The following is a 15,886-nucleotide window of genomic DNA, read 5'->3' as shown; positions in this document are numbered from 1 at the left end:
AGTCCTCTAAGCTGGTCCTATATTTGGGTGGTTGCATTTTCCAGGTGATTATCCTATCATAAACCTTTCAGCTCTTCTGCTTGTAGCTACTTAGACTCAAGCAAATTATGTTCTTACTATTATTCTATTAGCATTCTAAAGGAAAAAGATATGTTGCACCTACCTCCTTTGATGCTGTTGTCCAAAAGTAACCGTATTCATTCTACCGTATTCGACATAAGGTCTGTTGTTACAGGTATACAGTTGTTACTGTATTCTACAAATTTAATCTTATGTGCAAATATTTCTTCATCTTCAAGCCACTATTCCAGAAGATAAACTGGATATTTTTGTAAATTTGGGGAGATGACATCTATATCTTTCAGATACCATGTCTCTAATGCAAATAGTTCTGTATTGTTCTGCTCAGAGATGTGTTGCTTCCCTTCTACAGGCACAAGTAGTAATGTGGTTTTTTTTTGAAACCATTACACTGTAGTTTTCCAAGCACTTGACAAGTTACTCTTAGGATTATTGACTCTAAAAAAATATCACTCAATTGCATGTCTATAAACTTCTTCCATGATCATTAAATAATGATGAAATCTACTTCTGTAGATTTAACCATGACATAAGTTCTTTTAAAGACTCTGGAATTATTTTTCCTGTAGGAAGGAGATTAACTATAATGCATCAGTTTATTTTCTATTATCCACTGCTTTGTAATATTTTTTAGCTTCAGTAAAGCAATATATTTAACAAAAACTATCCTGACAGGCACTATGGATATGCTTCTTCATAAGGTTTCCTTTCAAATGTACATGTGAACTATGCACTATGTTAGCAGAGCTACCCAATCTCTTTCCTCTGAAACTGTGCAGTTAATACACAGGATACAAAACTTTTATAAATGTTAGTTCTCTGGATAGCATTTTATAGATACAGCCCAAACACAGCATTAATCTCTTATTCTTAGTTGTTCTGGGAAAGCTCCAGATGCTGTTTTATTGTACCTCCATTTCTTTTATGAAAGTCTTTCTTTACATCTTATTTTAGGTTCTGTTATATTTCCTTTTAAGAAGGTCTTCTCTGTTTTTTGGATCTTACTTCAACTTCTTTTGCTAAGTTTAACACTGTTTCAACTCTTGTTTTACCTCCTTTGTTGATCTCTGATTCCTGCAGGTACGTCCTCTATTTGTTTCATCTTGATTCAAGTCAATTGTCAGCTCACAGATCCGCTTGTACAATACTATTATTTCTCTTACCTCAGATAATTAGTTATTATTTGGAATCTTGCAGATGAATAAGAGCTGAATAATGTCTTTGATATGATTCAAAGTTAATAAAGAAATAGTGCATGCATAGTGCCTGTTCTCCCCAAATAAGGTAGGCGACAAAGACCAAAAGACAGTTTACTTGCTTCCTTGTCTCTTTACATCCAATACTTCTTTCTCTAAACATTAGAAGTCTGTTTCTGGCTGTATCACTGCTTTTCATCTGTTTTCTCTGGTGTTTATACTGCTTTTCTGATTTACATATAATCAAAATAATTTGTAAAATAGCCTGGTGTCTCTGATTCCTATCACTTTGGCACTTCTGCGGGCACTTAGGCTGGGGCATGCTTCAGAGGCTTCACAAGTTTGCATGCAGTTTATTCAAGGATTTTAAACTATCACTAAGATTTAATTTTTCCCATAGTAAACCTAAATGGAAGGTGGTTTTCACCCTCAAAAAGGTTTATATATCAGAAAATATGAGATGCCAGAAAGAGCAGCGGGACTGAAGTCTAGTTCCTTCTGGCACTTATATGACTTCAGAACATATTCAGCAATATGACAGGGTGGAAAAATTCAACAACAGAACAGGGTGGAAAAAATGGTATATGGATTAAAACTAGATTCCTAACAACTAATAGTTCAAAGACAAAATGAACAGAATCATAATTTCTGCAGGAGATGTCCATTTCATGGTGAATGACTGAAATCATGAAAATTATAAAGATGTTATTAAAGTTGCAGTAATTATCTACAACATATAGGGAAACCTATATTTGATAATACTAGATACCTCTTGTGCTGGTTTTGGCTGGGATAGAGTTAATTTTGTTGGTTGTAGCTAGTATGGGGCTATGTTTTGGATTTGTGCTGAAAACAGTGTTGACAATATAGAGATGTTTTCGTTATGGCTGAGACATGCTTACACAGACTCAAGGCCTTCTCAGCTTCTCATGCTCTACTGACTGAGAAGGCTGGAGATACACAAGAAGCTGGGAGGGGGCATAGCCAGGACAACTGACTGAAACTGGCCAGTGGGGTATTCCATACTGTATGACACCATGCTCAGTATATAAACTAGGGAAAAGCTGGCTGAGGCACTGCTGCTCAGGGACTGGCTGGGCATCGGTCCGCAGGTGGTTAGCAATTGGTTTTGGTTTTTTTCATTTGCATCACTTGTCTTTCTAGGGTTTTATTTCTCTCTCTTTTTGTTATCTTTCTTTTCATTACATATTATTATTATTATTATTATCATTATCATTATATTTTATTTCAATTATTCAATTGTTCTTATCTCAACCCATAAGTGTTGTCATTTTTACTCTTCCGATTCTCTCCCCCATCCCACTCGGAGGAGTGAGCGAGCGGCTGTGTGGTGTTTAGCTGCCTGCTGGATTAAACAACACTTCTTTATGCAAGATATTCCAGTAAAGTTTACTTCTTAACCTTCCTTACCATGTGCTTTATTTAAAGTATTAAACACAACTTTCCCCATACAATGATTTAGCGTACTGTTACACAGATAAAATCAGTACCAAATGTACGACCTATTCAAGAAAAACATAAAACATATTCATATCAATCACAAAATGATAAATTCTTCTTAAAAATAAAGTTAAAATTAATACTGGCCTTGCAAAGAAGTCAGCAAAATGATCTTACAATATTGAGTAGGATCATGGTGCACAGATCCTTTGTGTCACACCCTTTTCTATTCCCATCTATTCTGAAATCTAAAGCCAGATCCTCAGCACACGTCCTTCAAAAATCACTGAAGTCAATGGGAACTAAGCACCTCAGTGCTTGCTGAGTCCCATCCTGTGGATTCCAGCAGCCAAACTAATGTCTGTAGTTGGCCTCTAATCTTGCAACCAAAGTTTTGTACCTGGTCAAGAACACCGGACTTGAAAAATATTTACAGGATTGGAATTGCTCTGCAAAACCATGTTCCACAAGGTTAATTCAGTATTTCGTCTATTGATTATACGTGGCATGTCATGGAATCTTTCCTCCTCTTTTAAGAATCTCAATGATTAGCCCTCTTAGTATAGAAGCATTATCCCCACTTGCTAATGTAAGTCTTGTGCTACTAGCACCTCATTCTCTAAAGAGAGAGATGAACATTTTAAGATTTTTTTTAATAAAACAAAGTGCTGTGAAAAGTACTTGTTGTTGTTGAACATATGGAAGGCACCATGTAAGAGAAATATATCATATGAAAATGTCTAATTTTTTATAAAGTAACTATTTTTTTCTGTTTACAAAAGTCAATAAAATCCATAAATGTTGATAAAATATGTATTATTTTCCCCAAGTGGGAAAAAAAGAACGAGAAAAAATGTTAGCAAAGTAGAGAAAGCAACAGTGTATTGGAGTTTTTCTATGCTGCTGCAGCAACGAAGATTAATGAACAGAGAACAAATGGTTGACGTATCACCTACCCATGGGAGTTCCAACGCCGTAACCTTTTGAGTCTATCAGGCCTCCAATCTGTGTTAGGTTACAGTTCCGCTGTGTCACAAACTCAATGGTTGTCGACTCCATTAAAAATGCATAATCAGAGGTAAGCACACGCTGGATACCTTCTTCATTACTTTTGACAAGTACTGACTGCCTCCTGCTACTCATGAAGGCCCACATCTTGTCGTAAGTGGAGATTTTGGATTTCTGAAAGGCAAATATTAGATGCAACATGAATAAGAATAATATGCTTATAATAGTGAAAGCAAATTCTCAGTTTGCCCATTGCTCTCTCTCTCTTATTTTACTACGGCCTTTTACCAAGGCATTCATCTCATCTGTACCTCTCATCTTGTCTATGTAAAACAAAACAGATGGACAGATTCTCAAGAAAATGCAGAATATCTGCCATTTATCTGTTTTTTATTGTTTATATGATTTTCTGTAGGATGAAGGCCTACAAGTATTTGAAGTCAGTGGAAAACTATTATGAACTTCACTGTAGCCAAGTTCATCGACAATGTTGGTGAATGTTATAGGAGAATCTGTGGATTCTGGCACATTTGAAATTTTCACTCTTATTTCAATCATTCAGCTACTCCTGAGCAATTCTGAAAACCTAATGCACAGTGTGGCAACCTAAAGTAATCAAAGCACTTACAGATGGCAGTGTATGGAGAAAACAGTTGTGAGGGGGAGGGCAGCAAACACTTTATCCATGGTACACTGCAAAAATACTTGAAGATTTTAGGTAAGATATAGTATCACAATCTGGTCACACTAATACTAGCTTGCCATTCAGAAATTGACCACTGTAAGTTCTAAAAATGAATATGTGTTTTCTGCTTTAATATTCCCAGAATGCAAAGAACTGTTTTGATGGGAAGAGAGAGACAGTAGATTGGGACAAAGGACACAGTAGTTTGGCACAAAGTGATGCTGTGCAACTATAGAGGAGTTGCTTCCTTTCTTTCACATGAGTTTCTTTAAAAAAAAGATATTACTTTCCCTCTTCTTTGTAAAACATAGTGCTTAAGAGATCATAACCACTGGATAAATTGAAGGTATTACAAGTACCGAACATTTTATATTACATTCGTCCCATTGGTTTAATAATGTTTCAGACTCAAGATGTATCAGAAAATGTTCAGTAATGTTAAATCTTGCCTAGTAATAAAATGTAGAAATACAACAGGAGAACTAGTATAATCAGACTTTTTAAGGAGTCTTTCACCTTTTAATGTCAGCCTTAAACATAACTCTGCCAACAGCTCTGGTGGAGATACTAAACAGAGATTGACACTACAAACTTTTCTGAAGTTCAGCTGATTGGCAGCCATAAATTCTGCCCCAGGGGAGAATTAGCAGTGTATTTGGAAAAAAAAAGAACATTTATTTAGAAAAAAAAGATTGCTTCGTCCCCCTATTGAGATACAATCCAAGAGTTATTTCACTCTGCCTGAGGACTTAGGAAATCAAGCATTTGAACTAACTCTAGTGTCAATGCTAATAAAACTGAAGACTTTTAGGACTCTGCATGAACACATTGTTACTGTACTGAACATAGTCTGTGGCTGATTACAAAAGAACTTAGTAACAATGAAAGGGGAAATAATTTTTCTTCAGAATATACTGTGAATGCATACAATAGAGAAGACCAAACAGATATGGTCTCTCCTCATAGGGTTTGTTTTGAAAATCAAATGATTTTTGCAAGCATTTAATATTTCGTTGTAGCATAACATACTTCAGGCAATGCACATCAGCTCTGTAGGAATCTAAGTTACTATGCAATACAGAAAGGATGGAAAATGAATGTTTTTTAATATTTGTAAAATTTTACCAAGAACCTGTATTTAATTCTTTTGACATACAATCTTTACCCCAGTACACAAAGCCATTTAGCCATTATAAACAGTCTGAGCAATACAAAAAATTGACAAAGAAAACAATTTTAGATACACATTGCTGATGCATGTTGAGGAAAAAAAAAAAGAAACAGCCAAATGAGCTATAATAGAAAATAAAACAAGAATGAACTGTAATACATACATATTTTTATATTTCTGTTGGGAAAAAAAAAAAAAAATCCAGGATGAAAACATGTTAGCATGGGGAATGGTTGCTCTCTGCTGTAGCATTAGAACATGTGAAAAAATACAGTATCCTCTAAAGGACAGAGTGCTCATATTACAATGACTGATTTAATCAGCTAGGATGAAGCCACAGTTACTATTGAAAAGGAAGGAACAAAGGTCACAAACAAAATCAGAAAAAGCTCCTGCATAGGATAGCTCGCTTACTGTAAAAAATGTAAATGTAAAAAATGTAAATGTAAAAAAAGTCTACATATGATTAACGAGACTGTAGAAGATAACACAAAGACTAGAACATCAGTGCACATGGCTCACCACTGTGAAGCTAACAAGGGTGATAGTGCACAGTGATCTCTCAGTTTTCTCATATAGGCAGAACACTACAACATCTTTGCATTGCTTTCTTCCACCCCTAAGAGCTAAAAGTCAGAACTGAAATGATGCCAAGGAAAACAGCCCATCTACTTTAACCCCTAAATTCTACCTAGCGTCTAGAAATTCTTACCAAAAAAAGTCTACAGGTTATGGGATTTGTTTTATACACAACAGAGAATGTTTTATATGAAAATTAAAAAAAACCACATTTGATTCAGGAAAATACAACCACAAATGGTTTTCCTCTGTGTTTGGCAAACTACTCAGCAGACTCACCTGACTAAAATCAAGAAGCCAGAACAATTAAAAGCATTAGGAGCCCATTTGACATCGAACTAAAGAGAATGACACTCCAATACGTACATATTGCTTCTTGTGGTTATGACTGCGTCATTCATACTGATAGAAGCAGACACTGCAATTTACATTATGTTTCCATCTCTTTCACTCTGTGCAAATCAATCTGGTTAATCAGCTTATATACTCCATCAATTAAGTGTATTATTTTATCTGGGTTAGTTCACCATATCGTTTCATCTAACTGGAAATCACTGTCTGGAAATCCAACCTAACTTGAAATCAACCGGAAATTATGTCTGTATAGGATAACTTGTGGTGACATGATTTATCATGCTTGTGTTCCCTCATTAATGTTGAAGACAATGCAGAGTAATAAGAAAGCTGTCTATGCTTTGCAACATTTGAATTTCACTGGAATAAAAAAAAGAAGAGAACGAACTAACAGGAAAGATGGAAATGAAAAGGTTAAACAAATCAAGAAACTCATCTACCTGGTGCATAAAATGGTAGCTGTCACAATGACATTCAGAGGATAGTCAGTGACATACTCAGCGTTCATAAATTAAAGATCACTGGAAGATAACTGTGCATGTCAGGGATCACAAAGGGAACCATGGCAAAGGCTCTAAGTTAGCCTAATGCTATGTACAAATGTGAGGCTAGAAACAGAAGGAATCATCGTTAGTAATGTGTTACTTACTGCTCTATCCTGAAGCACTGGCTAGGAAAGACAAATACCTGAGCAGTGGGATCTGGACCACAAGGTTAGAAAAATATCAGGATGTTGAATGAATGCTAGAATAAACAAGGATCAAAGGACAGGGAATCAGACCTCATGATACAAGACAAAATTGGATAAATGCACAGCAAAAATGTGCCAGGCAAATTCTGACATTTTTCTACAAAGGAAAAATTACAGATCCATTAATGGAGATTTTTATTTTAATTATAACATCCAACTTCTTTCCTGGCTTCTAAAAGCATTTGGGTGTCACAGACGATGCCTCAGCTTTGCTTTCACCCATGCAATATTTAAACTCAAAAGAGACTGTAGTAACAAAGGAAAGATTAAAGGTAATTAAGATTAAATTTTGAGAAAAAAATAAGTTTAAAAAAATTCAGGAGCTCAGTTCTTACATATTTTATAAAAGCACTCTCCACCACATAAGAATTAAACCATGTCAATCTTTATGTCAGAAAAACCCCACAGACTCCCAATCCTACTACACTATTTTCCATTTATGACACTGCTTATAACAGCTATGTGACTTTTGTTTTCCTGAGCACTGCATTCTTAGTGGACACAGCCACTTTTCTTAAAGTTGCTTGGTTCATGGATTTTTTAAGGCCAAAGGAACAATTATGCACATTTATTCTAACCTTCTGTAATACACAGACTATGAAATTTCTCTTCTGAATTACTTCACCAAGCTAATCACTTATGTGTTTGCACTGACAAAAAGAATGACATATGAAAAGTGCATTCATAAAGACCCATCTATATGAGCCTTAGCAAGGTGCCCAACATGGTCTCTTACAACATCCTTGATGACAAGCTGGTAGGATATGGACTGGACAGTTGGAGCACCTACAGGTGGAGAACTGGCTGAGATGTTGATCTTGAAAGGTGGTAGTTAATAGCTCAAGGACAGATGATTGACATCTTGTCATGAGTGGAATGCCTCAGGGGTCAGTCCTAGACCTGATACTATTCAATATCTTTATAAACAGTTTGGAAAACGGTATTGAAAGCACCCTCACCAAGTTTGTGGGTGACACCAAGCAGGGAGGAGACACACTGGAAGAAAGAGTTACCATGCAGGGAGATCTCAAGAGGCTGGAAAATTAGTATAACAGGAATTGCATGAGGTTTAAGAAAGATAAATGCAAAGTCTATCCTAGCAGACAGTAATCCCAAGCATCCGTACTGGCTGGGAACTGACTGGCAGTAGCATATCTTGGCTGAAGAGGACTTATGGATCCAAGGGGACAGCAAGCTGAACATAAGTAAGCAGCAGGAAAGCAAACTGCAGGCTGTATCAGCAAGACTATAGCCAACAGAACAAGGGATATGTTTAATCCACAATACTTGGCATTTGTCAAACCACACCAGGAACGTTGTGTCCAGTTTTGGTCTGCCAAGTTCAAATTGGAGAGCATCTACCAAGGTGACCAGAGGGTTGGAGATCTTAATTTACAAAGAAAGATTGATGGAAATGGGGTTGTTCAACCTAGAGAATGGAAGGCTTACACAGAATCTAATCACATTCTTCCATTACCTAAAGAGAAGGTTAGAGAGAAGTTGAAGGTACTCAATTCATTAGGGTGCATGGTTATAGGATAAGAGGCAATGGCCCAAGCTGCTAAAGAGAAATTCTGTGTGGATATAAGAATTCTTCACCATGAGAACAACTAAGCATTGGAACAGGTAGCCCAGACAAGTCGTGGAATTAGCTCACTGGAAATATTAGAGACAGCTTAACATGGGCCTGAATAAGCTAATCTGAGGCCTTGTTGTCAATTAGGAAAGCAGACCTCCTCCAACTTTGAGTTTTCACTGATTTCTATGATTCTTTATCAGTATGAAGTTACGTATAGTAATAAGTGTTTCCGGGGACTCTTCAAATTTTGACATTGAACAACTTCAAGAAAACAAAATAAAACATATCATTTCCTGTTTGGGAAACAAACAAACAAGCAAACAAAAAAACAAACAAACAAACCAAACCTAAAAAGCATTGTGAACTTACGTAATTTATACATCAAGCCAAAGGCAAGCCCATTATTAGATAGGGAAACACGGGTTTTCCTGTCTTTTTCACCCTTCAGTCTTTTGAAACTCAAGTAGACTCATCCCAATTATTTCATACATGATCCCTTGGAAATCCTGAATACCAGTATGGATAATCAAGCTGAACTGTCCATATAATACGTTTATTTTATTCATTCCTTATTCATTTTTGTAAGTTTGACATTTTGTTTTGAAACATGCCCTAAATCTACATAGCTGTGAAATAAGCTAGAAAATGCATTTCTGATGTTCTTAATAACGGCAAAAGCACTAACGTATCTCAAGTTTTTTCTAAACATAAGAAGGCTAGATGTCAAATTTAGATGAAGCAAATATTATAGACGATCCTCTTATGGCTCATAGCTGTTCTAACACATTTGGGATATGTCTCCAGTATTTTAGACCACAGAGGATTAGTACAATTAATAAAGAGATAAACAAAGTTAATTAATTGAATACATTTCAAATCATAGTATGACAAGCTTAAAGCTGAGAGAACAAACCAACAGCCGAAGGTAAAGAATGTTTTAGGAATTCTGTAATTGTCCTCAAGGATTATAAATACAGGGAAATTCAAAGATAAGGCTATCTGAAAGAATTTAAACACTTGCATAAATGAAAATAAATTGTAAATAAACATAAATAGCCTGATAGTTTTCCTGAACTGTCACCAAATGGAAATTTGTAAAGGCTGATTATTCCTGTTCAAATATCTGTCAGTGACCAATGATGTGTTTGTTCCATTGTGCATTCTTTGTACTTTTTGTTTCTGTAATTTGTATCTGCGTACACTGATCCGTCTCTCCCACTCCTTAATATGAATCTGAATCCTTTGGAATAGGTACTGTTTTCTCCAAACTGCTCAATGTTTCTGAAGTGGACAACAATGGGGTCCTGATCCATTACTGGGACTTCTGAGCTAAACAGCAGTATATGCAAATAATGATAAATATCAGAATCGGCTACAGGAATCAGAATGGAAGATATCATATCTTACTAATTTTTTAGCTTTACACAGTATCGCTACATGTCTTGTTTCCAGATATCTTGTTTTAAATAATCCATTTAAATTTGTTTTAACGACTGAAATAATTTCTAGTTTCCAGTAAGCCTTAGCTAATTCTACACTGCAAAAGTAAGTGCTGTTTTTTGAGGCAGCAGAAGTAGTATATTTACTGATTTTGACATAGCTGAGCACATTATGTGTAAAACTCAATTTGGTCTTAATTGCATATCTGCACCTGATGCCTCCATCATATAATATGATGCCATAGACATTCTACACTCTGCACTCACATATATGTAGTGCACAGTTTCAAATCATTGCTATAGACTAAGGCATAGATTTTACAGAGCACCGTGCTAATCACTAGCATCTTAAGTATACTGAAAATATTATACATTCCTCCACCTGGGCTGGACAGCAGACCAAACTTAAATCAGCTTAGCTGTCCTCTATCACCCAACAGACAGACTGTGTTTATTCAAATGAACTTCTGAGTATCATCTGATTTTCTGACCAGATTAGCAACTAGTTATAAAAATGACCTGTATTTTCTTCATTGTCTCCTAGAACTATGAGACTGGCTTTTTGTCAGTCATCAAAGAAAAGTGAAAAAGATACTCTCCTTTTTACCAGACTGGTCTCATTGACTCTGACTTCTCCCTCCTCCCCACCTCCTTTTTTTTTTTTCCTTTTTTTCCCCTATTTTTTCAGAACTGCTGAGGCCTGAAAACCTTTAAGTGAACCAGCTGACTTAGATTTTGTTGTGTCAGCATAAAAACAATAAAGCCAATGCATACAGCGTTCTTTCCTCCATAACGGCAGTTTTCATGGTCCACAGAGCACAAAAGAAAAAAGGTAGGAAAGGTGTTTCTGCCAAGAATAGAGCTACAAGGAATGAAAAATGCAGTGCTCAGAGAAAGACATTTTTACTCTTGCCCTGGTTGTGCTTACTTTTTGTTTTAAAAACCAAAGATTTTGAACAAACATTAAATATTTAAAGTAATTTATGGTTAAAAAAACCTAAACCCTGATGCCATTGAAATAAGTTTTCACTATCAGCTTTGACCTGGAAATAAGTAAGGATTTTATAGCTCCAAAATCACTGATGGATTTCAGAAAACTTCCTTGCCTTTTATACCAGAATGATTTATAGTCTTCTACTGGATCATAACTAACATCACAATCTTTTGTAAAATACTGTGGAAGATGATAAGTGTGATATTTCTCACATTTCTGTAGGTTTCTTCCTTTATAAGTAGGAATAAGGCATTAAAAAAATTTAATCTATTTTTAAAGCAGATCCTATATTCTGCATGTTCTGTAAAGATAAAACCACTTCTTCTCACTCTGCCTGTTCTCAGCTACAAACTGCAGCACAAAACTCCACACTTCATTTGCACTGTATCTGGAAGCAATCTCCTTTTCCAAGAGCAGTGAGTGCATAGTTTCATCATTGAACTGAGCATGAAGTTCACAAATACTACTTTAAATATTTACCTCTAATAGAGTAAGTATTTGTCAGAACACTATGATTTTAACAGTTGTATTCTCACAGCATCTACACTGGCATGGAAGATGTTTGTGCAATGTTTAAAGCAAAATTAATATGTACTATGCCCAAAACACTCTGTTGCTGTTGTGATTTGAAAGAAACTCATCAGGCAGCATTAGAAATCAAACTCATAGCAATCAAAATCTCTTTGAATGAGGAGAAGGGATAGAAAGCCCACTAACTATTATTTGCTAATTTGTTGCCCAAAACAGTTAGGAGTAAATATTGTTTCATTATCTTCACAGATTTCAAAAACTTAATGGAAGTTCGATTGTCACTTTTTTTTTTTTTTTGGCACCTGTCAAGCAGCACCATTATCGTTAGTTATTGCCTGTAATGATAGTCATCAAAATCAGTCTAGTGGCACAGACAGACTGGTGTTTTTTTCCCCCCAGTAAATTCCCCCATCAGTTCTGTTGCCAGACCTAACAAAACTCTGAACATCCAAAATAGCCAGTAATTTTAAGTATTTCTTTACAAAATAGCTCATGTAAACTATTTGCCAGCTATAGATTAGCATAAGCCACCACCGAGATATTCTGCAGTGGGATTTGGATTTAGCATTCAGTACTTTTTTATTGTAGTAAGTAAATTACCAACAACACTGGACCATATGTGCTAGCTAAGAACAGCTGAGTCTTTCTCTGTACTCGTCTGACCTTGGTCACTAGAAAATTGGAGTTAATTCAGGCAGACAGGATTGATGCCATATGTGGTTCATATCAAAGGTATAGAGGAGTGGTAGGATACCGATCAGAAGAACAGTTTGTTTGTTAGCAAATCTGTCAGGTCTTGGAATAATTCTGGCGGTTTTATCTTGAAACACCTAAACAACATACTTGAGAAGATAAGCAACATAACACTTAAGGAGCTGCTTTCCTCCAACAATGGTGAGGTTAAAAAAAAAATTAAAAGATCTGGGATGAAATGCTACAGTAAAAAACACAGGAACATTTCAGCCAAACTGGTTGTGAAGAATACATGCATAGATGAATTTACGTGTGTTCAATTAGTGATCTGTACAGAGAACACGAGCAATAGCAGAGTTATAAGAAGTAGTTTTGAGTATTTTTTTAGCACTGATACATAGAGTCCCTACCCAACTTTTCAGAAAATTGCAGTACTGACAAAATTGTATGACAAGTCAAAAGTCACAGTAAGATACAATCCATGTGTTTATTTGCATGCTGCAATTTGGACATCTGTAATAGGTGAGTATAGGTAGTGTAAACACAGCTGGTAATGTAGTTTAACAGAGAAAGGGATATAGTATAGCTTCTGAAGACTAACGAAGTTCTGCAAAGACTCTGCTTTATTTATAATTTGAAACAGCCAGAATAGCAAGTATATGACAGTACAGAGGGGAAAAGATTCGCTTTCCAGCACTATTAACTGGTGTGTTCCAGTTTTTTCAGAGGGAAGTGCTCAAAATTAGTGGGAATAAAGTAATTAGGAATTTCCAAGGAAAGAAAAAGGAAGGGAAAGTTCATCACCAGTTTATCAGTTTGACCATTCAGTGACTTAAATCAGTCACATTAGTGTTTTCTGTTAAATAATACACCAAAACTTAACCAAAGTCAATTCCAAGATTTCTCAGGCTAATTCTGTGCCAACTACTTATTTTATTATTGTTTATTACAAAGGTCTTAATAGATAACTGACCTGTGCAGAACCATTCTTGGTAAAAAAAAAAAAAAGAAAAAGATCATTTTGAGTAGGATTATTGTGTGTGGTCTTCTGAAACTACTGAATCCAAAATGCCAATATGTTTTTGCAGAGGAAAAGCAAAAGCAAAATCAATGAAAAATTCATGCACTATATTTCCACTACCCTATATAAACCGCAGAAACTTGTGCTGTTTGAAATCTACCTACAAAAACACACAGTTTGCAGTTTCAGTAGAACCTTAGCTACTATACCTTCTTCAGGAATAGGTTGGATTGAACTTTAAATTGCAAAAGTAATTTTAATTTGAGCACATTTGACATTGGCTGTAGGAACAGATACTTATTTCTGTGACAACAGTGAAGTGGTCTGTCAGGTCTGCACTGGGAAGTGTTCATCACATGTTACGGCCTGAGCATTGCAGCCTGAAAATTATGTACGTTCTATTCCTGTTAGTTGCCCTGAATTCTTGGAAAGATCAAGGTGAAAAGTACTGTACCCTCTTCTTTCTTCCCATTTTAAGCATTTTCTCTGTGCACCTATGATGCAAATATAAGTCCAAATGTAGACTTATTAAACTTAAATGACAGAAATCAAAGTTAAAATGATACTAACATTGAGCTGTATCAGCCAGAACAAGGAAATAAGAAGTTAGACCTTCCCTTGATCCTTACCTTCTTTTTTATTGCTACATGAGCAAATATGGCAGGTACATATCCCACTTGAGAGGTAATGTGAAACTTCAGTGATAAACTAAACACAATGGATTCAGAGACCATTTAAGCCTCTCAGTAATACACAGAACAAATTTCTACAAGTCAAACTTTCATTGCAAAGTTAGTATACAACTCTGATATTTATTATTTACACAAATATTGTACAAATTAGAGAAGAGGAAGAGAAGGATATAAGTGATAAGTACTTGCCTTACTTTCCCCAAAAGTTGAAAGTTCTTCAAAGGCTATTAAATACTTGAGATAAACAAAAAAATCTGATTTCTCTCTTACAGAAAATCTTGGTATTTGAGCAATTGCAGACAGACTGAATTGCAGTGAAAAGTAGAATAAGAAACTCTGAAATCAAGTTTCAAAAAAGCATTAAATAATAATGTATTGGGAACAAAGGAGACAGAATGACAGGGAAAAAATAGGAGAGAGCAAAATTTCATATTGATTTCACTTGGCAGAAAAATGAAGACAATAATAAAAATCAAAACTTAACTGTGGAAAATTTTTATTTAACAAAAAATTATTTTTTTTATAGAGAATTCCTGAGCTGGCATAAAATTTTCTGTGGTACTCAGCAAGATCACACCATGTGAGCTCCAGAGATGCCGTAATGATATTTTAAGTTTTCTAACTAAAAATTTCTACTAATTCCAGCAGTAGAAGACTTTTGTTATTCACTTAAATATTAATTTACATTTATGTATTTATAGTTACACACAGTAAAAGCAATTACACTTTATTATATATGAATTTTTGGGACCGCACAGAATTTTATATCAACAATTACATGCTTCAAACATGGCTTGAAATAATTACTCTGTGGAATGTGACATCTGATTTCTGAAATACAGTCAAGAGGAGGAATAGATATTTGACGTTATATACTGACATGCTCTAATGGAAATCCATGTGCCATCAAAGAAATATTGTATAGTCTGGTATGTGATATCATAACTCCTAGAAAATTTATTATATTAATGATTGTATGGCATTATCGGAACTGCTAAGGATTCTAAACATTTCCTCCATAGAACTGCTGGGTGTAGCCGTGCATCATACTGCAGATTCTGCATTTGTCCTGCCAAGTTGTCAGTAAGTTGATCAATTGGACATCAAAAAGTAATTCTGTTATTCATCCAGTAAAAAGCTAAAGGGAAACACAATTTCTGATGAAGTTTGAACATCCGTTAAGTTAAATTTGGCTAAATTTATATTAATACCTTTGCTAACTTCCTTACTAAAACAAGCCAACCTTTTCTGGATACTACCAAATTATTCTGCTGAGCAGTTCCAAATAATAACTGGGACTATAGTGTTTGACTTTATTCCCTATTTTGTTGTTTTAATTAAACTACTTGTGAAAAGTCAGAAAATTCCATTCTAGGGACTTTTATGGAAACTAATCTATGAACAACTATTTTAGAAACCTTCAATGAATAATAACTAAATATGTGATAATTTACTATAGTAAAAGTTAATATCATTACCTGTGACTGACTTCATGTCCTGCTGTTCATATGTGTCACATAGGACTGTAAACAATGGCAACAAAAATAAAGTGAAGGCACAGAAAACTAAGAATTTATTCTACATTTTATACCATACCACTTATATTTCTCTAGTTTCCATGTAGTTTGACAAAAATAAACAGTTGCACTGA

General features: G+C 35.2%; 1 protein-coding gene across 1 annotated transcript in view; it reads right to left on the bottom strand.

Annotated features, from left to right (window-relative positions):
- The window catches only part of GRIK2 (glutamate ionotropic receptor kainate type subunit 2), a 452,815-nt gene that overhangs the window by 36,658 nt on the left and 400,271 nt on the right, over nt 1–15,886 (bottom strand). Inside the window, exon 14 of the mRNA XM_075145571.1 lies at nt 3,695–3,920. Within this exon, the coding sequence (XP_075001672.1) occupies nt 3,695–3,920 (226 nt within the window). The remainder of the gene's footprint in view (nt 1–3,694; nt 3,921–15,886) is intronic.

Source organism: Calonectris borealis, chromosome 3, assembly GCF_964195595.1.
Source record: "Calonectris borealis chromosome 3, bCalBor7.hap1.2, whole genome shotgun sequence".
NCBI classification, from domain to species: domain Eukaryota; kingdom Metazoa; phylum Chordata; class Aves; order Procellariiformes; family Procellariidae; genus Calonectris; species Calonectris borealis.
Note: the sequence above shows the minus strand (reverse complement) of the source record. Positions and strands in the feature narration are given on the sequence as shown.